This window comes from Chiloscyllium plagiosum, unplaced genomic scaffold (genome assembly GCF_037043375.1).
Source record: "Chiloscyllium plagiosum isolate Xiang-an unplaced genomic scaffold, Cpla_swu_hap1 HiC_scaffold_2, whole genome shotgun sequence".
Lineage (NCBI taxonomy): Eukaryota > Metazoa > Chordata > Chondrichthyes > Orectolobiformes > Hemiscylliidae > Chiloscyllium > Chiloscyllium plagiosum.
In genome coordinates, this window is record NW_028270140.1 from 124,531,451 (window position 1) to 124,558,884 (window position 27,434).

The 27,434-nt window shown below is 40.6% G+C and overlaps 1 protein-coding gene across 3 annotated transcripts in view; it reads left to right on the forward strand.

Moving 5' to 3' along the window:
* Positions 1-27,434, forward strand: part of tent2 (terminal nucleotidyltransferase 2) — a 92,571-nt gene that overhangs the window by 35,336 nt on the left and 29,801 nt on the right. For all 3 annotated transcript variants that reach the window (XR_006314104.2, XM_043706827.2, XM_043706818.2), the window contains exons 10-12: positions 16,184-16,312; positions 21,191-21,234; positions 22,389-22,525. Coding sequence is in view for 2 of the 3 variants with exons in the window: in XM_043706827.2 (XP_043562762.1) it covers positions 16,184-16,312; positions 21,191-21,234; positions 22,389-22,525 (310 nt within the window). In the remaining variant the exon portion in view is untranslated. The remainder of the gene's footprint in view (positions 1-16,183; positions 16,313-21,190; positions 21,235-22,388; positions 22,526-27,434) is intronic.

Below are 27,434 nucleotides of genomic sequence, written 5' to 3' on the forward strand. Positions count from 1 at the left end.
CCTGCCGTATTTTCACGATCCCTCCAGACCTCCCCCTCGCTGAGGATGAACGATCAGTCCTCAGCAGAGGCCTCACCTTCATCCCCCTACGCTCCCGGACCAATGAGTTCGACACGCGGCGAGACATCGAACAATTCTTCCGCCGCCTTTGCCTCCGTGCCTACTTCTTCAACAAGGACTCTCGCCCACCCTCTGACGACCCCTTCTCCCGCTTCCAACACATCCCATCCACCTGGATACCCCATGCTGGCCTCTTACCCGCCCCCGATCTCTTCATAGCCAACTGCCGCTGCGACATTGACCGCCTCAACCTGTCCACCCCTCTTACCCACTCTAACCTCTCACCCTCACAACACGCAGCCGTCCACTCCAACTCCAACCTCACCATCAAACCGGCAGACAAGGGAGGTGCGGTGGTAGTTTGGTGCATCAATCTTTACACCGCTGAAGCTAGACACCAACTCGCGGACACCTCCTACTACTGCCCCCTTGACCATGACCCCACCTCCCACCACCAAACCATTATCTCCCAGACCATCCATAACCTTATCACCTCTGGAGATCTCCCATCCACTGCCTCCAACCTCATAGTCCCACAACCCCGCACCACCAGTTTCTACCTCCTACCCAAAATCCACAAACCCGACTGCCCTGGCCGACCCATTGTCTCAGCCTGCTCCTGCCCCACCGAACTCATTTCTGCATACCTCGACACTGTCCTGTCCCCCTTAGTCCAAGAACTCCCCACCTACGTTCGGGATACCACCCACACCCTCCACCTCCATGATTTTCGCTTCCCCGGCCCCCATCGCCTTATCTTCACAATGGACATCCAGTCCCTACCATCCCCCATCACGAAGGCCTCCAAGCCGTCCACTTCTTCCGTCTCGCGTTGACCCAACCAGTACCCTTCCACTGACACCCTCTGACTGACTGAACTAGTCCTCACTCTTAACAACTTCTCCTTCCAATCCTCCCACTTCCTCCGAACCAAAGGAGTAGCCATGGGCACCCACATGGCCCCAGCTATGCCTGCCTCTTCGTTGGATATGTGGAACAGTCCATCTTCCTCGGCTACATTGGCACCACCCCCCATCTTTTCCTCCGCTGCATCGATGATTGATTGTATTGGCGCTACCTCGTGCTCCCACGAGGTGGTTGAACAGTTCATCCATTTTACTAACACCTTCCACCCCGACCTCAAATTTACTTGGACCGTCTCAGAGTCCTCCCTCCCCTTCCTAGAACTCGTCATTTCTATCTCGGGCGACTGACTCAACATGGACATTTACTACAAACCGACCGACTCCCACAGCTACCTAGATTACACCTCCTCCCACCCTGCCCCCTGTAAAAACGCCATCCCATATTCCCGATTCCTCTGCCACATCTGCTCCCAGGAGGACCAATTCCACTACCGAACAACTCAAATGGCCTCCTTCAAAGACCGCAATTTCCCCTCCAACGTGGTCGACAACGCTCTCCACCACATCTCCTCCACTTCCCGCACCTCTGCCCTTGAACCCCGCCCCTCCAATCGCCACCAGGACAGAACCCCACTGGTCCTCACCTTCCACCCCACCAATCTCCGGATATATCGTATCATCCTCTGTCATTTCCGCCACCTCCAGACAGACTCCACCACCAGGGATATAATTCCCTCTCCACCCCTATCAGCATTCAGGAGAGACCACTCCCTCCGTGACTCCCTAGTTAGGTCCACACCCCCCACCAACCCAACCTCCACTCCCGGCACCTTCCCCTACAACCGCAAGAAGTGCAAAACTTGCACCCACACCTCCCCCCTCACCTCCCTCCACAGCAGTAATATTAAGATCTATTGCTTCTTGACTCCTGTGCATGGTCAATGGTGTCTCTGAACTCTAATTAGCTTGTCAGCATATGATCAGTGCTAGATTGGAAAATCAGTTTGTGCCCAGTTTCTGATTTGTTTCGTAAGCATGCTGGTCATGTTACTGACATCACTTCCTACCATCGCCTGACTACTTTGCTGAAGATGTCAGTTATTAACAGGAGCATCCTTTTTTCTGAAAACTTTTCACTGTTAGCTTACTAACTTTATAGATCTCCATAAAGGTAATATGATAATACCCAAGTAATGTGTATCTATTTAGAGGATAAATATTTTCTAATTAACCTGTTCAGAGATGTTATTACTCACCTTTGGAGCAGGTAGAACTTAAACCTGGAACCCTTGGTCTAGAAGTAGGCATGCTATCATGTAGTGTCATAACTCAAATGTCTGTCTAATGTATTTATGTTTTCTAGAGAGTCCCCGAATCCATTGAATTATTTCAGTTTAGCAATCCTTTCTTAATATGTGACTTTACAGTAAGCGATGGTACCTACTGCCTTTCTTTGTTATACAGAGAATTGGCATCATCCTTCCAAAAATTAAACCTTCTCGCTTTATTGCATTACTAAGGACCTCTCTTCTAACTTTAAAACTGTTAGTCCAACAGAATGAAAGCAGTAATAAGCCTTACTTTTCACCTAGACTCTATGTCTATTCTCCCCAAACAACAGCAATGTGATTATAATTAAAGGTGCGTGTAATACTAGTATCTTACATTGATAATTAAATAATATATTAATACCTCACTTATTTGATTATTACACATAACTAAACTAAAACTAAGTGTTGAAAAATAAACTCAGTTTTAACCATCAAGATAAATTCTTTTTGATTTGTTATAATTGCAATAGATTCCAAATTGCATAAAACAAAATATCCAGTCCTGTAGAAAATAAAAATTTGTGCCATCAGGGTTCATATCTTTGTATAATTTCTAAATCCACCACTATGGCAAACCAATCCTCTGCATTCAAGGATTTTTCTTCTGTAGTATAAGTGAATGAATTTTGGATACTCCAAAAAGGCTGTGTTTATTTGTGCTAAAATATTAGGGAAGCACTTCCTCCTTAAGCACAAATACTAATGTGGTGTCTGTGTCACAGCTTAAGACTGTGTTGAAGTGAGGGATGTTTTTCAGTACAGCTCGTCCTTTGTCACTGAATTATGCATTTTATGTTTCAAGCTGGTGCTTCATTGTGGCCAATTTTATAACAAAATCAATTAAAGGTTTATAAAAGTGCAACTTTTCTGGAGTAGGGTGATTTTAACAGGCTTTGTATTAGCAGAAATAATTGTTGAATTTTGTTTTGGTTCAGTGGCTTGTTTCAACATTGTTTCACTTCAGGATTTTGTTGTCAAATTTTTAGGCAATTGCAAGTTTCTGTCTTTAGCCAGAATTGAAGAAATCTCCAGTGAATTGTTGGAAATTGAAGTATACCTTTAGTGGAAGAACTTGAATTTGTATTTCTTTAGTAACTATGTATTCTGTGAATATATTTTTCTTCAGTGTGCAAAATTTGAGTGAATATAATGGACCTCATTTTGGAGCTTTATTCATGAGGGAAGATTTTGTTTAAGGTAAAAGTTTACAAATTGGTGAATTTAGCAATATGTTTTTAAAATAGTCATGATTTGGAGGTGGATATTCAAAAAATGAAAACTAATCCTGGAAGTGACAGGTGATTTTTTTTTTTACAAGCAGCCATTTAGTTTGGGTGAGATCCTTCTTGCTTTCAACTGTAGAATTTCATCACTGATGAAAATAAATAACGGCAAGTATATCTAATAATATCTTTTTAAAAATCCTCACCCATTGTAGGGTTTGAAACCCTGACATTGAGTCTCAGTACCGAATAAATGAGCAAGCCTAGTGCATAGGAACTCCCTGCAGAAAGCCTTTTCAGTTTGTTCCAATAAATTAAAACAACATTGTTTAAAGCAGTGGATCAGTTAGTCTATGTCAGTACTCCAGCTTTTAGCATCAGTGGCCTTGGAGGAAAACAGCATGTATATTGGTGAGAGTATCTGTGCATGTGCTGTACCCACCATGCTGGTTGAATACACTTGCATAAATGTTGCTGACATCTTTCTGCCAATGTCAGGAGATGGTGATTCACAGAGCTGTGCATTAATTCTGCCCCAAGACTCTAGGTCATTGTACTTGGAACTGAGCACTGGTTTATTTCAATTTTACAGCTGATTAATATTTGTGTAACATCTTTCAGTATGTGACATAAACTCCAAACATAAAACACATTATTGTGACTGCTGGAAATTTGAAATAAAAATAGAAGGTACTGGAAAAGCTCAGCGTATCTGGCCACTCCACAAAACGGTCACATTAGACTCAAAGCATTAACTCAGTTTTTCTCTCCGCAGATGTGACCAGACCTTAGTTTTCCTAGTCCTTGTTTTATATGTTGATTAGACTCTCCATTTGCTTTTCATACCAAGAGAAGATTGTTTGTATCAGAATCTTAAAATCCACTTTCTGAAATGTGCGAGCATGTAAATGCGATTTATTCTAATGTTTTCTAACTATGATAGTGATATACACATTTTACAGACAGGTCTAATCTCTCATCAAAGTTTAATAAAAGTGAAAGGGAAAATGCTGTATCAAATGCCATGTATAGAGGTTGTGGGGAAACTTGTATAATACATTGTTTTTTTTTGTATAAGGTTAAAAATTCAAATATAATTAATATGCACAAAGTAGCAAGATTTCAATATTATAATCTATAACAAAAAAATAGAAAATGTAGGTTGGTCATTCGGTTTACTCTTTCCACAAATTGCCACAAACAATGCATCTGCATTTATCAATGTGACAAGTGTGTACCATCAGTTTATTATTCAGGAATGCCTCTATTTTAGATTACCCAAATCAAATCCCTGCAAATGCACCAGTAACGGTTGATGAGGGTAACTAATGTTGAGCTTGCCAGTGACATTCATCTCCCATTTAAGAATTTGAGAGAGACTTTCTTGAAGGTCAGAATCTTGTTTGGAAATGGTGTACTTGCTAGCCTGACTTGTAATAGCTATAAAAGATCTTCATTCCCAAATAGCTTCCAAAATAAAAACTTGACTTTTGCATGTAGCTAGCTACTACTTAACATGACATCTTCAAAATCAACTTTTCAAAGTTGATTAAATGCAACAAAATTTAACAATGTAAGTGCAATGAATACAATAAAGATAGGTGTTATCATAAGAACACCAGAACTAGGAATAGGCTATTCATCCCTTCAATCTTGTTCGGCCATTCAGTGAGATCATAGTGCAGGAAATGCTGTTTAACAAGATCAGCTATCTCCTGATCCATATAACCATAGAAATGATACAGCACAGAAGGGGTTATTCAGCCCATTTTGTCAAAGCCAACCCAAAGACACCCAGATGCCCTTTCTAATTCTATCTTCCTGCATAAACTCTTGGCCTGCAGTTTAAAGCACTTAAAGTGCAGATCCAGGCACTTTTTAAAGAGTTTCGGCCCTGTACTTCCACCACTACCCTAGGTAGTGAATTCCAGACACTCACCATTCTCTGCGTTAAAAACAAAGTTTTTCCTCACACATCTTCTAATCCTTCTGCCAGTTAGCTTGAAAATCTGTACCAGGAAACAGATTTGTCCTGTCTCCTCTATCTCTACCCCTCACGATTACGTATTTCTCAATAATGTTACCTCTCAGCCTTCTCTCGTCTAAGGAAGACAACCTCAATCTCTCCAGTCTCCTTTTTGCTACAATTCTCCACTATTCCAGTTATGGCCTCACCAGAGTTTTATACAGTTTCAATGGTATATTTCTACTTTTCTATAACTCTGCCAATGAAGATTAGCATTCCATATGCTGCCTTTACAACCTTATCCAGCTGTACTGCTACAGTAAGATCTCACTTCATCTACCCCCTCAGCATATTTATATTTGTGTATTTGCTTTTACTGTTTTATCTCCCCAACTGCTTTACCTCAACAGTTGAATTCCATCTGCCACTGACTGCCAATTATATTTTAGAGCTTACTGCTGTCATCTACCCTACTCAGCACACAGTCAACTTTTATGTTTTGCAAATTTCCCAAGTTCCCTACGTTCAAGTCCAAATTGTTAATGATTGAAACAAGCAACAGGAGTTTAACACTGAGCTGTGTGGAACACCACTTGAAGCAGTTTTTCATTCATAAGGTCAGCCGTCAGCCATTACCATTTGTTTCCTATTAGAAAGCCAACTTTGAATCGAATTCAACACATTACCCTGTATCCTATGGGGTTTTGTTTTGACCAGTCTTCTATTGGGATCTTGTCAAATGTCTTTCTAAAATCCATGTAGATAACATCCACGCATTACTCTCATTGATCCTTCTTGTTGCTTTCTCAAAGAATTCAATCAAATTTGTAAAGCATGACCTTCTCTTGACAAAGCCATGCTGACTATCCCTAACAAGTCCATGCCTTTCTAAGTGATCATTTTTCCAGTCTCTCAGTATTGATTCTAACAATTTGCCCACTAAAGTAAGATTAAGTGGCCTATAATTGTTTGGCATTTACATTGTAACTTTTTAAAACAACAGAACCATATTTGCATGCCTCCAGTCCTCCAGCCTTCACCTGTGTCGAGTAAAGATTGGAAAATAATTCTCAGAGCATCTGCTATTTCCTCCTTCACCTTTTCAATAGGGAACAATCCATCTGGCCCTGACGACATATCTATTTTCAAGGATTCCAACTTCTCTAACATTTCCTCTCTTTTATAGAGTCATAGAGATGTACAGCACGGAAACAGATCCTTCGGTCCAACCTGTCCATGCCAGCCAGATATCCCAATCCAATCTCGTTCTACCTGCCAGCACCCGGCCCATATCGCTCCAAACCCTTCCTATTCATATACCCATCCAAATGCCTCTTAAATATTGCAATTGTACCAGCCTCCACCGCATCCTCTGGCAGCTCATTCCATACACGTACCACCCTCTGCGTGAAAAAGTTGCCCCTTAGGTCTCTTTTATATCTTTCCCCTCTTACCCTAATCCTATGCCCTCTAATTCTGGACTCCCCGACCCAGGGAAAAGACTTTGTCTATTTATCCTATCCATGCCCCACATAATTTTGTAAACCTCTATAAGGTCACCCCTCAGCCTTCGACGCTGCAGGGAAAACAGCCCTAGCCTATTCAACTCTCCCTATAGCTCAAATCGTCCAACCCTGGCAACATCCTTGTAGATCTTTTCTGAACCCTTTCAAGTTTCACAACATCTTTCCGATAGGAAGGAGACCAGAATTGCACGCAATATTCCAACAGTGGCCTTACCAACGTCCTGTACAGCCGCAATATGACCTCCCAACTCCTGTACATCAACTAGTCACGAAACGACACGACCAGCTATCCCTAGTAGCCACACACGCAGACGACAAGCAACATGGATTTGACTGGGACAACACTACCATTATAGGGCAAGTGAAACCAAGAACAGCTAGGGAATTCCGAGAAGCATGGCACTCATCCACAAACTCCATCAACAAACACATCGACCTGGACCCAATATACCGGCCACTACAGCGGACAACTGAAACTGACAACTGGAAGCAGCAGGGACAGGCCACTATAAATGCCGGAGGAAACACCACCGAAGCGCTTCACAGGAGGCTCCCAAGCACTGAGGATGTCACCTAGACAGGGGACGAAACGTTTGCAACAAAAACTTCCAGCTCGGCGAACAGAACCACCGCAACGAGCACCCGAGCTACAAATCTTCTCACAAACTTTGAACTATTGCATAAAAGCAGCTCTTGCAGCTCTACTTGCACCTCCTAATAAAGGAAAAGATCGAGCTGCCCTCTGTTGAACACCACTCCAAACATGTGAGCACTAGTGGCTCAGCCATTTACAGTAGGTTGTTGCTGATATCTGCAGCATCTAAAATAGGATCATCTTTCCGATGGACCAAATGGCCACAATTACCAGGGGGTCATCAAAATGACAACAGTCCAACTTCCTGGAGTTTAGCACTTCCCAAGAGCTTGGAGTGGAGTGTAAGAAGTTAGATCTTGTGGACAGAACAGGAGGACTGGATTTGTGGAGGATGTCTGTGAAAAGTGTGTTTGAGATAGTATGGCTCATGCTGGCTGTTAAGATGAGAAATTAAGGAGGCCCTTCGAGGAATGACTGACTGAAACTACAGATGCAGTTACTGCATTGTCCAAGTAGTCTTCGAACTACCTGGGTTGCTTCTCCAAGTTCAAGAGACCACTTTCTGGCTGCTGACCTCCTCAATTACTTCACAGCCCTGGAAAGCAACTCTTAATTCCAGTCCCTCACATCCAGTAAGGAAAATCTTGGGAAAGACTCCAAGACAAAGTGGAGGAGCAGCCTTACCATGTCTCCTTTCTATTCCTATGACTGGTTTCTTATGCTTAGTCGATACACAGTTCATTGTGATTCCTGCCAAATTCCTATTAGTTAGAAATTCTTCCTTTTACAGATTAGGCATGTCACCCTGCCAGTTCCCTGTAATTGATCAAGTCACCTGGAAGTAAGGTGTAAATGATGCTGCTACTCAATAGAGCCACACAGCAAACTGCTTAATTGGTGTACAGTTCCCTGACCTGCTAACCCAATGCCCCCTAATTGCAGGTCTGTTGACTTTTTCAAATGAATGGAAGTTCTTTGAGAAAGTAGGTTTCACAGACATTTTAAAATTTATACAGATCCAGTTACTATGCTGAAACCATTGGTACTTCTCTTTGCTGCTATTACCAGGCAGACTGATCGGAATATTTAAAATATATGTTTAAAATTCGCCAGGATTCTCAAAGGAGCTTCAGTCACATGCTGTCTATCAACAAGGTAGCGAATGAACTTCTAGCTCTGTTCCCCTGCAATCTAGTTATGGAAGCTTTCAGAAGTTTGGTCATTTTATCTGTCTTGTGATCTGTGGCAGCTATCTTAAAGTTCAGCAAAGTCAAACTTTTGAAACAAAGGATACCAGTGTTTAATTTTCTACATGTCTCTGTGGGTGAGACCTATGTGCAAACAGAAGTCTTTTGGATTGCCTTTTATGTTAGCGCTGTTTTCTTTTCATATTGTCTTTGCAATGTTTGTGTTTACATTCCTTTGTAAACTTTCTATATTTGGCCTGGTCATTAATTGTATTATCTGTCATAATCACTTTTTCATCTCCTTTCTTTTTCTTTTTTTTTCTTTTCCTCCTTCCTCTCTCTCTTTCTCCCTCCGACTGGCTGGTTAGCGCTCTCTCTTTTTTTTTCTTTCTCTCTTTTTTTTCTCGCGCTCTTTTTTTCTCGCGCGCCCGCCCTTCCTCTCGCGCGCCCGCCCTTCCTCTCGCGCGCCCGCCCTTCCTCTCGCGCGCCTTCTCTCTATCTTTCCCACCTGTTTAGTGGTGTATAAACTACACTAAGCAAAGTAATCTCCTCCTTCTCCCTCTCCCTCTCAAACTGATAATGCCACATGCCCCCCAGCACTCCCTTCAGTTCCTTACTTTCCTGAGATATTTGCATAGAAACAGGAATATTCCATTCAGCCCTTCAAGTCTGTTTCACCATTCAATGAGATCATGGTTGATCTGTGACCTAACTCCATACACCTGCCTTCGGCCCATATCCCTTAATATCTGTGCTTAACAAAAAAAATCTATCTCAGATTTAAAGCTAACAACTGGTCCAGCATCCACTTTTGTAAAAGGGAGTTCCAAAGCTCTACCTCTCCAACTGCACCTGTTTGTGACATTTTTAATATCTGTGTATCTGAATTCCCAGAACTCCTTGGGCTTTCACATGCACTTCAAGCCATCACAAAAGTACCCTGATCTGCCCTTTTTTGGTCTAAAATGGATAACCTTAGACTTGCTTACATTGAACTCCATCTGTCAGTTTTTCCCATTCACTGCTACCTCACAGCGCCAGAGACCCGGGTTCAATTCCTGCCTCAGGCAACTGACTGACTGTGTGGAGTTTGCGCATTCTCCCCGTGTCTGCGTGGGTTTCCCCCCTACAGTCCAAAAATGTGCAGGTTAGGTGAATTGGCCATGCTAAATTGCCCATAGTGTTAGGTGCAGGGGTAAATATAGAGGAATGGGTTTGGGTGGGTGCGCTTTGGCGGGTCGGTGTGGACTTGTTGGGCTGAAGGGCCTGTTTCCACACTGTAAGTAATCTAATCTAATCCCTGTGTAACTTTATGCTGTGATTGACAGTGTCTTCGATGCCATATAACTTTGTGTCAGCAACAAATTTGGATGTATGATTTTCTATGTCATTATCCAACTTGTTAGTAAAAAAAGAAGAATAATCGAAGCTCTAATGGAACATCACTGGTTTATATCCTGCCAATTTGCGGACTTAACCCCATTACCCTTCATTTCTATTGCCTGCCACTCAATCAGTTTCCTAGCCATGTCAGTAATTTGCCCTCCGTTCTGTAGGTTTTTACCTTTGTTAATGTCTCTTATGAGGGTCTTTGCCAAATGTCAGAAATCCAGATAATCAACACCAATATGGGCATGTGCTTGTGCACTACCTTAATTACCTCTTCAGCAACTTCATTTGAGGTTTGTTAGGCATGACCTACCCGTCACAAATCCACACTGACTCTCCCTGATTAACTGCAAATTTGCAATGTGTTCAGTTACCTCATCCTTGATTATGTACTCCAACAATTTCCCCAGTGCAAATGTTTATAGGCTAAGTGGTCTGTAATTCCCTGGTTGTCCTCTTTTGCTTTTGTTGAAAGGATGAAATGATGTGCTATTTTCCAATCCAGAGGCATAACTTCTGTATTTAGGGAACTCTGAAAGATTGTAGTTAGGATGTCCATAATGGACTTGCCTACTTCCTTTAACACCCTCCCTCAGAAACTGTCAAGTCTCAAATGTTTGTCACTCTTCAATTCCATTTATACCCTCATTACTTATGTTTTACGTGCATGAATTTTATTCTGTCCTGATCCATTATTAATTTTCTCAGGACTTCCAGCAAGCTATCCTCCTGTTCTACAATAAATATTGAAAAAAGTTATTCTTCAACATGTTTGCCTTTTTGCCATAATCATTGGTAATATCCTTCCTTTATTTAGTGGTCCAAATTGCTCCTGACAGCCTGCTTTCTCTTGATGTAACTATAACATTTCTTTTGATTTTGATGTCCCTGGCAATTTTTCTTCAATAATCCCTTTTATTAGCTCTTATAAGCTGCTTTGTAGCTCTTTGCTGTCTTTTGAATCCTTCCCTTTCAGCTGGTTTTAGCTTTTATTTGCATTTTTGAAAGGCCTTTCCTTCAGTTTTAAGTCGTCCCATATCTCATTAGATGTCCATGGCTGGTTTTTTTTCTCTCTGTGAAGTGAAGCTTTTCCATCTTGGGTGTAAATTAGTTTTGAATTGTGTTAAATGTTTCTTTAAACATCCTCCACTGTTCCTAACTTGTTTTACCCATTAGCACATTTTCCCAGATTACTGTGGACTCGCTGTCTCCTCTTGTAAAAGTCATTCATGGCTAAATCTAAAACTCTAGTAGCTGATTCATGATTTTTGCTTTCAAACACTGCATTGAACTAAATCATGTTATCATCACTATTTAATAAGTGTTCACTTTGTTACTAAATTCAATATTGTTTATCCCCTAGTTTTGCAATTTGAGCCATGTTGCTGTTATTGCTACAACAACATATACCTGTATAGTCATTTTTGCCTGTAATTCACCAACCTTATTTACCACTTTCTTTCTGTCATTGAACCCATCTAACAACTTAGTGTTACTGGTACTATCTGCCTTTCTCAAGATTTTTTGCACATGATATCTCTATTATTAACTTCTGATTCCTGCACCCTGGTTATGTTCTAAAGTCTAGATTAGAGTGGTACTGGAAAAGCACAGCAGTTCAGGCAGCATCCGAGGAGCAGTAAAATCGACGTTTCGGGAAAAAAGCCTTTCATCAGGAATACAGGCAGAGAGCCTGAAGGGTGGAGAGATAAGTGAGAGGAGGGTGGGTGTAGGGAGAAAGTAGCATAGAGTACTATAGGTGAGTGGGGGAGGGGATGAAGGTGATAAGTTAGGGGGGAGGGTGAAGTGGATAGGTGGATAAGAAGATAGCCAGGTAGGACAAGTCATGGCGACAGTGCTGAGCTGGAAGTTTGGAACTGGGGTGAGGTGGGGGAAGGGGAAATGAGGAAACTGTTGAAGTCCACATTGATGCCCTGGGGTTGAAGTGTTCCGAGGCGGAAGATGAGGCGTTCTTCCTCCAGATGTCTGGTGGTGAGGGAGCGGCGGTGAAGGAGGCCCAGGACCTCTGTGTCCTTGGCAGAATGGGAGGGGAAGTTGAAATGTTGGACCACAGGGCGGTGTCGCTGATTTGTGCGGGTGTCCCAGAGATGTTCCCTAAAGCACTCTGCTAGGAGGCGTCCAGTCTCCCCAGTGTAGAGGAGACTGCATCGGGAGCAACGGATACAACCTCTACATTGGGGAGACTGGACGACTCCTAGCAGAGCGCTTTAGGGAACATCTCTGGGACACACGCACCAATCAGCCACACTGCCCTGTGGCTCAACATTTCAACTTCCCCTCCCACTCTGCCGAGGACATGGAGGTCCTGGGCTGCCTCCACCGCCACTCTCTCACCACCAGATGTCTGGAGGAAGAACGCCTCATCTTCTGCCTCGGAACACTTCAACCCCAGGGCATCAATGTGGACTTCAACAGTTTCCTCATTTCCCCTTCCCCCACCTCACCCCAGTTCCAAACTTCCAGCTCAGCGCTGTCCCCATGACTTGTCCTACCTGCCTATCTTTCTTTCCACATATCCACTTCACCCTCCCCCCTAACATATCACCTTCATCCCCTCCCCCACTCACCTATAGTACTCTATGCTACTTTCTCCCTACACCCACCCTCCTCTCACTTATCTCTCCACCCTTCAGGCTCTCTGCCTGTATTCCTGATTAAGGGCTTTTTCCCGAAATGTCGATTTTACTGCTCCTCGGATGCTGCCTGAACTGCTGTGCTTTTCCAGCACCACTCTAATCTAGACTCTGGTTTCCAGCATCTGCAGTCATTGTTTTTATCTATGTTGTTCTAAATCCTACCAAATAACATGAGTAAATCAGCCTGGACCTATGCACCCCCTCCAAACTGCATAGGTCACATCTCCTCCAGAACTGATCTCAAGTGATTCCTGGAATCTCATACCTTTCCTCTTGTGCCAACTCTCCAGATATACATTGATCTGCTTTATCTTCCTCTTTCTAAATTTGTGTGTGTGGCACCAGAAGTAATTCAGAAATTTACTTTTGCATCCCTGTCTGCTAACTTTGTATCTAGCTCCCTAAATTTTGACTGCAATTATGCATCCTTTATTAGCAAACTCATAGAGAACCACTAATGTTCAGAAAACTTTGAATATCCAGAACTTGAACATCTTGAACTGCAGCATCTGGGACCAGGCCAAAGAGCCACAGCTCTTTGGAATTCACTTTCTCCTCCGTGTGAACTAGCTTTTCTCCAAGATAAAACAAAATTCATTGGTATCCATCTATTCACTCTCCAGCACTTCAAAACCTCATAACTGTGAACTTTCACAACTTTCTTCCTAATATGACACTATGAGCATGGCTCTGGCTGCACTCCGCTGAAGTGATGAACCATCAGTTTCATTAGTATGCAGGACTTTACATTCATTGGAGAGTGAGATGCACTTGGTGTCTCCTGGACAAAACCTGTCTCTCTTCCTGCATTGATTTAAGCTGCAGGGCAACCTATTATCTATAGGCATACTATCCAGCGCACTCTAAACTCTGTTCAAGCACAAAAATCCAGAACTCATGTTGCTACAGCTGATGATATTCCAAGCATTTGTAGTTATCCAGGATAAAGGAACAAATGAGGCTGGAGTTGCCCTTCGAGGCCTTTTGCTATCAGATGACAAAGTGAACTACATAAAACAGAACTCACCAGCTACTCATTTATCTTTTTCTGCTTTCATTTAGACATAGGTAGCTGAAATAAATTGAATACATAAGCCTTAATGTCAAGTTTTGATATGTATTTCCTTCTCAGAAGCATAAAAACATTTTGTAAAAATATTCAATTAACTCATGACTTCATGTTGCAGTCGTTTATTCCCCACCTTCACTTCAGTGATCCTAACCTTCTCAGCATCACTCTCACTTCATTGATCCTAACCTCCTTCCAAGTCCGCTTAATATTGATTCTGACACACTGCACACTCCTGCGAATATGCCCACAGTGATCCTGACCTGCCACACGCACCACTCAGTCTGCTTTAGTGATCCTGACCATTTTCAGAGGGATTGGATTATTATCTGCAAAGTTGCAAAATGTAGAGTTTTGGGAAGAGGGGTAGGGTGTGTCATTAGAGAGCCAGGCTCAATGGGTTGGTTGGCTTCCTGTGCTCTAACTTTCTTTGATTAGTTAACTAATGTCTCGAAAGAATGACTAAAAAATGTTAACTTGTAACAAAAAGCCACCTGAAGTACTAAGATTCTTTCCTGTCCCCAGCCTGACCTATATTGAAGGAGTTCTTGTCGGAGGCGTTGTTAAAATCTGGGAATGATGGGAGAATGTCTTTGCATGGTCGGTAATTGTGGGTGGTTTGTCAGGCTGCTTAAAAACACTTCACCTCTGAATCTACAAATTATTCTCAATGTTACTGTTGGTAGAATTCTGATGTGCATTATTTGGCCTCTGTGCTTAGCCACAAAATAAATGTGTTTGCTGTTCAGAAGAATTTTTAAACACACTCAGAATATTATGAGGCGCTATGTCAATGCTATTCTTTTAAATGATCCAATAATTTCTCAGGTTTTGTTCAATGATTTGGTTGCGTCCTTAGGGGAGTTAGCCCTTTTGTTTCAAACTTAAATTTGTGCATAATTAGAAACACCAAGGATAAGGGCGTATTTTTGAATCAATAATACTTTGTGTTCAAAGTATCTCTGAACCCAGGTTCTTTGGGAAGTGAAAATTTTCACTGATTTCTGATAAAATAGTACAGTAACAAACTTCTAGCCTCTTGAAATCACCTGAAATGTGCAAAACGTTTGCAAATACTTCTATTCCTCTTTACTTTGGCTTAAATTCTGTTGAAAAACTTTGTTTTATTGTGTGGACCTGTTAAAATGATTTGGCATGGATTCTGCACAAGTATACCTCTTGGAATTGTAGTTTTGAGCAATGCTGTCTATTTTTTTCAGGGGCTAGAACTGTTCCAATATTTGCAATTACTTATTAGTATCCTCCACTGGAGGTCAGTGTTGTTCCCTTGAACGATTTTTTTTGTGCCAGATAACTGCAGTTATTGATATTTCATTTTTCCATTCTACATCAGTATATTTTGTCTACTTTTGAATTATGAAGTATGTAACCATTTAATACATAGATTTTTCAGCGCGCTCTGTCATATTTTTGACCTGTATGTGAAATTCCATTCAAAATGAACAGCAACCATATCACTAAAATTATATTTTAAATGACATGCCTTGCTGTTGATGCACTTTCTGTGAGATGCACAAAGCATCAGTGCAGCCATAGGCTTTTACCTCTGTGCATATATTTTATTCTTGAGTGATTTTGAATTAATTTAAAACTCTAGGTCTACTTGTTTTCTGTTTCACTGGCTTAGTCACAAAAGTGGATAACTTAATGTGATATATATATATATATATATATATATATATATAATATTCTGATTTTATATTCATGGATTTCAACTGTTTCAGTTGTAAGTTAGCCCATCTGTAATCATTTTGATTGGTGACGCGTTGGATAATTAATTGAAATTGAAACATTTTGAAGCTATACATCTCAGGAAATTAAGTATGTACAGCATAGAAGCAGACCATTTGACCCAATAGGTTTATTAATTTAAGTACCCATATAGATTTCTCTTGAGAAAAGTATTTTGTGATACAGTAAGAGTATTTTAAGACATGACGCCAAGTAAGTGTAGACTGCTTGAGTAAAAAGATAACTTGCATTAGATTTTCACCTCTGGTGTTTTTATTAAATATTGTTTGACTTTGTAGACTAACTGATAAACATTGTTTGCTGCGATTCGTTAACAAATTCAGTTCCTGTGTCATGTGACTACCAGAGTAGTAATATAAGTGAGACACACTTTCTCATCCACCAATTCTTAGTTTTCTGAATCCTACATAGGAATGCAAATTATATTTTGTGGAAAATTGGAAACTAAAACCAGTTAGAGTTGGCTTGTTATTGACTGTTTAAATATTCAATTGCTCTCCTCATAAGCACTCCTGAAGTAGTTATTGTTTCTTTTATGCAGTTGAGAGTCGTGTCCGTCCTCTTGTGCTGGTTGTGAAAAAGTGGGCCCGTTACCATGGAATCAATGATGCTAGCCGTGGCACATTGAGTAGTTACTCTTTGGTTCTGATGGTGTTACACTACCTACAAAGTAAGTCTACGTGATATTTACATAATTTTCTAATTTTTTACAGCCCCTCCCTAAAACTATATATGTATATGTTTGTAACTGTCTGCTTCAATGACATTGAGAAAGCCTCTGGTGACTTATAAGCCTTGACAGGAAAACTTATGCTTGATTTTTTTTATCCACAGCTAGACTTTACAAAATTCTCCCTGATTGTTTGTTTATATTTGTTACTTAAATTTATGTAGTGGAACTCCCAACTTAACCCAGACCCAGTTTGGGGAGCTCAGAGGCATGAAATGGGAATTGCTGGTAACTTTGAATGAGGGACCTTCTGTAAGGTGACCCCTCATCCTCCTCCACTCCAGGGAAAATAGCGCCAGCCCATTCAGTTTCTCCCTGTAGCTCAAACCCTCTAATCCTGGCAGTATGCTTGTAAATCCTCTCTGAAATCTTTCAAATCTTGCAACATTTTTCCTACAATAGGGAGACAGAATTGAACAACAACAATCACAACTCAGGAGGCAGAAGGGAATATGGAAATTGGCAAATTACAATTACAAGGAAAGTGCTGCGAAGAATTTTAGGAAATTGCAAACTGACAGATCCAGATGGATTTCATCTTTGGAACCTAAAAGAAGTTGCTATCGGGTATTGGTGCTTCTGTGTTAATTTTCCAGAAGTCCCTGGATCCAGGAAAGATTCTATTAGACTGGAACGTAGCAAATATAACCTCTGCTTTCAAGAAAGGAGGGAGGCATAAAACAACAAACTATAGGCCAGCTAGCTTGATGTGTGATATCTGGTAAAGTATTAGAATTGGTTGTTGAAGAAGTTAAAGGTGCACACTTCAGAAAAATTCACGGTAATTGGAAACACAACATGATTTTATCAAAGGTAAATTACGTTTATCCAAGTTATTGGAGAACTTTGAAGGAATAACGTGTTATGGACAAAATGGAGCCTATAGACATTGTTAGATTTTCAGAAGGCATTTGATAAGGTGCCACATTTGTTGTGAAGAATAAAAGATATGGTGAATGGAGTAGCATATTAACATGGATAGAAGATTGGTCAGCTGGCAGAATACAAAATGCATAAGTGAGTCTTTGCTTGATTGGCAGGATATAATGAGTAAAGCCCTGCAAGGGTCTGTTCTGAGGGCTCCCCTTTCTGCAATGAGGAGCAAGTGAAGGTATGTTATCTAAATTCATAGACCATACCAAGATAAATAGGAAAGTACATTGTGAGGAAAGAATAAGAAAGTTGCAGAGAGGTATTAATATGTTATGAGAGCAGGCAAAAGAATAATACAGGTACACAATCCTTTATCCAAAATGCTTGTGACCAGCTGGTTTTCAGAATTCTGAACTTTTTGAATTTTGGAATAAGTGACTGTACAGTAAAAATTTTTAAAAATCTTACCAAACACCAAACTCAGCATAAGAAACAAGCCCTAAAACAGAATTGAGGCCTGCCAGTGCTAGGTGATGCACCAAACTCTTTTTTTTTTTTCTTCCCCACCGCCACATTGCATTTGAGTGACAAGCAATGAGTGGGTGTGGAGTTCGGTTAACTGTTTTCACGCCAAACAACCTTGTTAATGAGATAAAACTTCACAAAAAAAACTTTGGATTTTGGAGCTTTTCAGATTTTGGAATTTCGGATAAAGGGTTTTCTACCTGTATATGGAATACGTTCTGGGAAAATGTTCACTTTGACAGCAAATGAAGGAAGTTTTCAGAATTCAGAGGTGCAGATAGACTTAGGTGTTCTGGTTCGTGAGCTCAAAAGAGGTTTGTGAGCAATATAGTATGTAATTAAGATGTCTAATGGAATGCTGTACTTTATTTTGAAAGGAATTGCACATAACAGTAGGGATGTTTATGCCTCAATTATACAAAACTTTGGTGAGACCACTACTGTGTGGAATTTTGGACTCCTTGTTGAAGAAAGGATGTAAATGTATTGAAGGTGACTCGAGGTTTACAAGTTGATACCTAGAATGAGTTGGTTGTCCCATGAGGATATGTTTGATAGGCTAGGCTTGTTTCCACTAGTGTTAAGAACAGTAAGGGGTAACTTAATTGAAGATTGTAAGACCTTGGATGTGGAAAGGATATTTTCTTTTTGTAGGGCAACCCAGACAAGGGGCACTAATTTAAAATTGAGAGTTGCGCTTTCAAGGCAGGAATGGTGACATTTTTTCCTCTATCAGTAGGTTTGGAATGCAGTGGAAATAGGGTAATTAAATATTTTAATGATACGGGTGCGTCGATTCTTGTTAAGCAGAGGAATCCAGATTTACTGCAGGTCAACGGAAATTGGAATTTGAAACAAATGGATCAAGCATGGTCTTGCTGAATGGCAGAGCAGCGTGAGGGGCTGGATGGTCTACATCTCCTATTTTGTATGCTCTGTAATCGATCCTAAGCTGCAAGTATCCATACTAGAGGCTGTGCTATTTACAATTAATTTTCATGAGCTGGGCAAAGTGTCAGAGCACTTGTACCCAAGTTTGCTGATGATACGAAGGAATCCAGGAGGACAGAGATTTCAAAGTAACTGTGGTTAAGTGGCAACAAGGTGGCAGATAGGGTGTAATATAGGGATGTATGGAGTTATTTGTTTTGGTAAGAGTAGAAAAGCTGATTTCTTTTTTAAAGTTTGTGAATCTTGTAAATGTTTTGATGCTCGTAAGGATTTTGACATACTGATACAAGGACACCCAGGTTGGCCTGCAAGTGCAAGAGGTGCAAGAGCCCTTGTTGCATGATGAAAGATGTGAGATCTTTGTATGTATGTAATTGTTTGTAAAAGATTGCATTTCAAATTAGTGGCATATGAGTTTTGGTTAATATTTGTAAAGTGAGTTTAAAAAAGAACTGGGTCAGTCTTTCTGGAACCATGATTTTACAGATTTGACAGGGAAGGAATTATTTGGATTATTGATGAAATATGATATGGTGTTGAGTGGGATTTTGGTTTTCTCCTTTATTTTGAAATCTTTCAAATTGAGTTATATTTGGATAGCTTGACGTCTCATTTTATTTTTGTTTTTCTTTTGTAATATGCTTCTGTTCTGATGCTCAAATTAAACCTGCAGTTTTGTGTAGTTATATTTATGAAAAATGGCCATTTTAAATTTTAAAGACAAAATTTGATCTATCAGGTTGGATTTTATTCTGGATCTAACTTGTCCAGTGGTAACATCAACTGGGATCACAACAATCGCAAGGCAGTTGGAGTAGATGATCAAGCAGGTTTCTCCACAGTTATAGAGGGCTTTGATATGAGCACACCTAGGTCTGTAATCCTGGATTGAGTGAAAATTCAGACCTCTGTTTATAAAACAAAGAGGAATTTTCTTTCCTGACGATGTATATGTGGCCACACAAGAACATGGAGCTAGCTTCCATGCCTGACCAAAATAACTTGAGAAAACCTGTCATTGTCTGTTCTCAACGATCACAGCACTTTGATATTAAAACACACCTGTATGGTTGAAAGATGGAAAAAGTAGGGACCTTTTGACCATCTCTCCTATTCCGTAACAGTCGGAATGCTTTGTTTATCTTTATTTTGAATGGTGAAAGTGTTGGCAGTATGTTTCATTAAAAGCATATAATGCCTGGCCTGTATGACATTTTAATGACTTAATTGAAATATTTATTTGAAGTTTGCATCATGGATATACTGATGCGGAGGTGTCAGTGTTGGACTCGGGTGGACAAAGTCAGAAGTCACATGACACCAAGTTATAGTCACCAAAGGTTTATTTGAAATCACACTAGCTTTTGGAGTTCGTAACATTTAAGAGAGGCACTCCTGTTTGTTTAGTGTGAATATGCAGTTAGCAGAATTTCCGGTCATGCCATCTGCAACAAGAATTAATGGGGCAACCTTTTATTCTATGAGGATTCTGTTCCTCCCAAAAGATGTAGATGGAAGATTATGATGAAGGTCCTAAGCTTTTATTGTGATTGATTAATGTCAAATATTATAATGCTGTGTTTCTGATTGATACCTCAAAATAACAAGATATTATCCTTGAGTAAATCCAGTATATCTGCAATGCAGCATTATGAATAACTACAGCTGTTTTTTTCCATTGGACAAATGAAATATTTGAAAGTGTTGTTGAATCAGTCATTTAATTTTGGTTAGAATATCTGTCCTGAATTCTTTCAAATATAAATATTTGGAATTTTTTTGTATGTATTAATTTTTCTTAAAAGATTATATGTTAAGTTTTTGCTAACAGTTCTCACTGGGATACATTTACAAAGATTCTGTGCCCAAAATTCGTTTTTAAAAAAGGCAATTTAAGAAGTAATGGAACTGACTTGCAATAAATAGAATGTATTGGATTATTGATAGTGAGCAATAATTAGAGGGTGGGGGCCCTTTTAAAAAAGCTAACAACTGTGGGTTGCATTCTCCATGTTGATTTTATCCAAATCTGGTAACCTGTGCCTTTTTATAAAAAAAAAAAGGTTCATTCATGAGATGCGGCTAGCGCACGTTAGACTAGTATTAATTAACCCTCCCTCATTACCCAGAGTCCAGTTAAAGAACAACTGCATTGTCATGGATGTGGATTGACAACTGAGAGTGAGGACTGCAGATATAGGAGAGTCAGAATTGAAAAGTGTGGTGCTGGAAAAGCATAACGGGTCAGGTAGCATCCAAGGCACAGGAGAGTTGACGTTTTGGGCATAAGCCCTTCATCAGAAACGAGGGTTATGGGAAAAAGGCAGAAAAGTGAAGTTAAGATCGCAGTCATATCAGCCATGGTCTAAATGGCAAAGCAGGCCTAAAAGGCTGAATAGCTTGTTCCTACATCCTTTTTCTTTCTCGGGTTCTTGCATTCTCATGTCACTTTTCTTGTTTCTTTTTAAGTTCTACCTGAACCCGTCATTCCATCTCTTCAGAAAGAGCACCCGGTAAGTAACATTCTTAGTTCTATGACTAAAATGATATTAACAGTAAAATGTTTTGAATACTGTTTTTAATGCAAAAAGTATAGTTCAATATCCAGTCAAAGATTTAGTTGTAATTTCTATCCAGTTTTGTTCCGTGCAAATTGCTCATTTCTGGAACATCATTTGTTGCAAAAACTGATGGCTTTTTATTTGAATCCGAGATATTGACCAAAGTTTTGCTCATTTGCAGGATCATCATATATTTTCCTTTGAGAATTTTGAAATCTCATTATCAATGAATTTTTTAGGAAAACAAATGCATTACAAGTTTTTGTTCATCAGTATGAACGGACTATCCTGAAATGGCCCAAGTTATATTGGGTCAACAAAAAAATTGCAATACCAAAGCAACAGGAGTAAAAATGGATTGAAAAATGTATGGCTAATGGATCCAGTGTTGCTCAGTGTCATTGACTAATGCAAGCATCTTTTTATTGGCACAGTAATTAGTAATCAGTAATTAGGAGCTGTTGTGTTGATGTTCATATATTCCCTTTGAAGAAGGGATATCTTCATTCTAGGACTTAGCTAATCCTTATTCCTGCCAATGTACTGGTAATTGCTTCTACCTAACCTCGGAGTCTCTATTAAGACTATTCCCTCATAGTGAATACCCAATTAATAGGGTAGAAGGGACTGGCTGTTCTTAACAATTAAGCGTCACAGTCATGTTCCAAACCCAGACTGTCTGTAAGCAGTGCCATGGAAGATGCTTACCGAATTCTAGGTTTCTGAATTGAACCCACAGCTTGATTGATATAACACAGCTAATTTATGCTGATTACACTTGCATTGGAAATGCAAAGAGGAAAATTAAGTCTGATGTTATCTGTTAATTTAGGTTTCCTTTCGTTGCATTGGGAGTACTTTAGTCCATTACCTTTTGTTACTTCTTGTATCAAAAAAATGAGGGGTAACTTGGGATTTTGCAAAGAAACCTGTAGAAGATATCTGATAGGATGCATCTAAGCAGTATTACCACTTTCATGTTTTAGTATTAACATCACCAAATTTCCATTTTCACATGCTTGTACTTTGTTTTCTTTATATGAATGTTGTATTCAATGATTTAAAAATATATCACTCATTTCAAGAATCAATTTGAATATTTTTAGGAGTGCTTTGAGCCCACTATGCAGCTGCAGTTTGTGCACCGAAGAGGAAGTAACATTACTCCATACCTCTCATTAAATAGCTCAAACCTGGGAGACCTGCTTGTGGGGTTTCTGCGTTACTATGCTACAGAATTTGAGTAAGTAGATTTTTTAATAATGTAGAATGGATGTTGATGGCATATTTGGAAGTAATTGGAAAATAGATATACTTAAAATCTGAGTCTTTTCCTCTCCAAGGAAGACTTTGTGAATACTTAACTTAACCCATCTAGCTAACAAGAATCTCACTTATGCCTTTGTCATCTTCCGACGCAATATCCCAAAACTCTCAATAGCCAGCCTCCCATCCTTCATCTTTTGTAAACCCCACCCTCCTGAATCGCATTGGCTGCCGACACTTTCAAGTCAAAATGTTCATCTTTCATGGTCTCATTCCGTTCTATCGTTATAGCGTGCTGTAGTCCTGTAACTTTCTCCCATTGTATACCCATATCCACAGGCCCTCCATTCCACAAGTCTTTTGTCATCCCCACACTATTCACCCTATTGAATTACCTTCTCCTTTTTGCTCTCCTCATATCCCTTTCTTTGTTGAGACTTAACAATGAAGTAAAAGCTTTTTTTTTGGTGTTATCTTTGTCTGCTTTTGTTTTGCGATGGTGTCCTCTTTCTTCATTACATTTCTGTGTTAATCTTTGTGACAGCAAGAGTAACAAAGGTAATGATCTAAAGCGATGTTGGGGAAGTGAGGAAACGTCACAGCTGAAGGCACCATATCTGTGCAAAGTTAACATTCATAACAAATTTCATGCAGTATTAGTACTGGTAGAAATTAATTGCTTAGGTAATTTCTCCCTATTCCATGTTGAAAGCCACTTGAGGAAGCACTAAGGGTGATAAGGATGTGGAATGTACTCTGCATGTGGGAACTAATTGTCTGTGAAGAGTGGCTCGGCAGCACCACTACTGACAGAGCTGGTCAAGATCTAGAATATGTACCTATTGGACTGGGTCTGTGGCAGGTGACGAAGGAGCCAACAAATGGAAAAACATTCTTGACCTTCTCCTCACCAGTTTTTGTCTACCACTGATGCATTTGTCTATGAAATATTAATAGAAGTGACGATTGCACTATTTTGTGAAGACTGCATCCCATCTTCACGTCAAGATGACCCACCTTGTGTTATGTTGACTTGGAATAGATCTAGCAACTCGAGACTGGGCATCAGCAGCAGCGGAATTGTACTCCAGTGCAATCTGCATGGCCAAGCCGGCGAAACAACCCTAGTTCGATGAAGAATGCTACAGGTGTGCATGCCAGGAGCAACACCAGGGATACTTAAAAGTAAGGGGTCAGCCTGATGAAGCTGTAACTACTTTTGTGCAAAACAGCATAAGCAGCAAGTGATGGGTAGGGCTAAATGATTCAACAGTCAACAAAACTGCAGTCCTGCTTCGTCCGATCACGAATAGTGGTGGACAATTAGACAAATTGGAGGCTGAGGAGCATGGAAACAGACCTTTTGGTCCAACCCGTCCATGCCAACCAGATATCCCAACCCAATCTAGTTCCATCTGCCAGCACCTGGCTCAAAACCCTCCAAACCCTTCCTATTCATATACCCAACAAAATGCCTCTTAAATGTTGCAGTTGTACCAGCCTCCACCACTTCCTCTGGCAGCTCATTCTATACACGTACCACCCTCTGCGTGAAAACGTAGTCCCTTAGGTCTCTTTTATATCTATCCCCTCTCACCCTAAATCTATGCCCTCTAATTCTGGAATCCCTGACCCCAGGGAAAAGACTTTGTCTATTTACCTTATCCATGCCCCACATAATTTTGTAAATCTCCATAAGGTCACCCCTCAGCCTCCGACGCTCCAGGAAAAACAGTCCCAGCCTGTTCAGCCTCTCCCTATAGCTCAAATCCTCCAACCCTGGCAACATCCTTGTAAATCTTTTCTGAACCCTTTCAAGTTTCACAACATCTTTCAGATAGGAAGGAGACCAGAATTGCAAGCAATATTTCAACAGTGGCCTAACCAATGACCTGTACAACCGCAACATGACCTCCCAACTCCTGTACTCAATACTCTCACCAATAAAGGAAAGCATACCAAACACCGCCTTCACTATCCTATCTACTCCACTTTCAAGGAGCTATGAACCTGCACTCTAAATCTCTTTGTACAGCAACACTTAGATTAGATTAGATTAGATTACTTAGTGTGGAAACAGGCCCTTCGGCCACTTCCTAGGACCTTACCATTAAGTGTATATGTCCTGCTTCAGCCTTATCTTTTTGCACTGATGTGCTGAGCTCTTCCATCACTGCCTATGGATATTTGTGGAGCTCCTCTCCCACAAGTTATGGAATCAGAGTTATACAGCATGGAAACAGACATTCGGTCCAACTCATCCACACTGACCAGACATCCCAAATGACCTTGCCCCATTTGCCAGTATTTGGCACATATTCCTTTAAACTTTTCCTATTCATATACCCATCCAGAATGCCTTTTAAGTGTTCTAATTGTACCCACCTCCACCACTTCGCCTGACAGCTCATTCCATACGCTTCTGTGGAAAATAAAGTTATCTCTCAGGTCCTTTACAAATCTTTTCCCCCCTCACTACAAACCTATGCCCTCTAGTTTTGGACTCCCCAACCCAAGGAAAAAGACCTTGACCATTCACCCTATTAATACTCTTCATGATTTTATGGTAAGATTCTTGGTAATGTAAATGAGCAGAGAGATCTGTGTCCATGTGCATAGATCCCTGAAAGTTGCCACCCAGGTTGATAAGGTTGTTAAGAAGGCGTATGGTGTGTTAGCCTTTATTGGTAGAGGGATTGAGCTTCAGAGCCATGAGGTCATGCTGCAGCAGTACAAAAGTATGGTGCGGCCGCACTTGGAGCATTGCTTACAGTTCTGGTCGCTGCATTATAGGAAGGGCATGGAAGCATTGGCAAGGGTGCAGAGGAGATTTACTAGGATGTTGCCTGGCATGGACGGAAGTGCTTATGAGGAAAGGCTGAGGGACTTGAGACTGTTTTCGTTCGAGGGAAGAAGATTAGAGGTGACTTAATAGAGATGTACAAGATGATCAGAGGATTAGATAGAGTGGACAGTGAGAGTTGTTTTCCCTCAGATGGTGATGGCTAGCACAAGGAGACATAGCTTTAAGTTGAGGGGTGCTAGATATAAGAGAGCTGTCAGAGGTAGTTTTTTTACTCAGTAGTAAGGGCATGGAATGCTCTGCCTGCAACAGTAGTAGATTCACTAACTTTAAGGACATTTAAATGGTCTTTGGATAAGTATATAGATGATAATGGAATAGTGTAGGTGAGATGGGCTTCAGTTTGGTTTCACAGGTCGGCGCAACGTTGAGGGCCTGTATTGCACTGTAATGTTCTATTCTATGGACAACCATTGTAAGTACCGTGGCTACAATGGCAGGTCAGAGCCAAGGAATCATGCAGGGAGTAACTTGCCACCTGATTCCCTAAAACCATCCACAACCTACAAAGCACAAGTCAGGGATGTGATACAGCAAAGACTTCCACTTACCTGAGCATGACTCCAACAACATACAGGAAGCGTGATACCATCCAGAGCAAAGCAACCTACTTGATTAGCACCAAACATTAACTCCCTCCACCACCAGTGCCCAGAGCAGAAGTGTGTACCATATGAAGGATGCACTGCAGAAATTCACCAAAGGTTCTTAGTTGGTGGGGTTGGGATGGGCTTCAGTCCAACATGAGGTTGAGCTGTAGTGGTGTTGAGTAAAGAGAGGAAATGCTGGTGTCCAGAGTCTACCATGAGTTGGGAATTCAAGTTAATAATTGCCCAGGTGTAGATTTCTAATCCTCTGTCTTTTACTGCATGCCTATAAAAGCTGAGTGAGTCATAACCCTCAAATTTCTGCCTTTTAACTTACTCTTCTTTTGGAGGGCTCCAAGCACAGGAAGAGCCTATTTTAAAATTAAATTTCCTGGGCAGTTCCCATAGAATTGGCATGCTTTGGGGATTCTGTTTGGTTTCAATGTGAAACTCTACTTTCTGTTGCTCCAATGACTATTTGATCATTCGAATATCTTGGTCATAATATTATTAGAGACTAAAAGTGAGGAGGATTTTAGTATTTGCAAAAAGACCAAGAAATTAATATAGTATGAGAAAATAAGAGACTAGCAAGAGGCATAAAAACTTTAAGTACATTTCTATATGGAAATAGCAAATGATTAGCACTGGGGCAGGTGAAATTATAGTGAGGAGTAAGGAGATGACAGTCACATTAAACAATTACTTTCTATCTGTCTTCACAGTAGAGAAAAGAAAAAATGGGGAATGTGTTCACAAATAAGGCACTTGAAGAAAACATGTTCATAAAGTAAACATTCTGGAGAAGCTAATGGGACAAAGTGATGGTAAACTCATTGCAACTAAAGAACTGCATCCTATGGTCTTGAGAGACCTTCAAAGATGGTTACATTTGTTTTTATTTTCCAGAAGTCCTTGGCTTCTGGAAGAGTTTGCAGGGATTGGAATTTAGCCAACATAATCCATTGTTTCTGGATTAAGGGGATTGTCCTATGATGCCAGATTGACAGAAGAATAAGAGTTATAATGTAGTCTAAAATTATTGAGCATGGCAGGATAGATGCTAAGAAAACATTTCCCCTTGTTGGACCATCCAGAACATGAGGTCAAAATTCAGAATGAGGGTTTTATTTGATCTTTCACAATATGTTGCACTATTGCCTGGAGCAGCATTTATTACACATCACTAATTGTCCTTAAGATGGTAATGGTCAGGCACAAGTATGAACTGCTGCTATACATGGCTGTTTGGAAGCAAGGTAGGGTGGTGTGCCACGGAGAGGAATTTTCAGGTCATGGTATTTCTATGTGCTTGCTATCCCTGTAGTTCTAGGTGGTAGAGATCATGGGTTTAGAAGGTACTGTGGAAGGAGTCTTGATGAGTTGTTGCAGTGTATCTTGTAGGTCAGTGGTCTCCAACCTTTTTAACATATTTC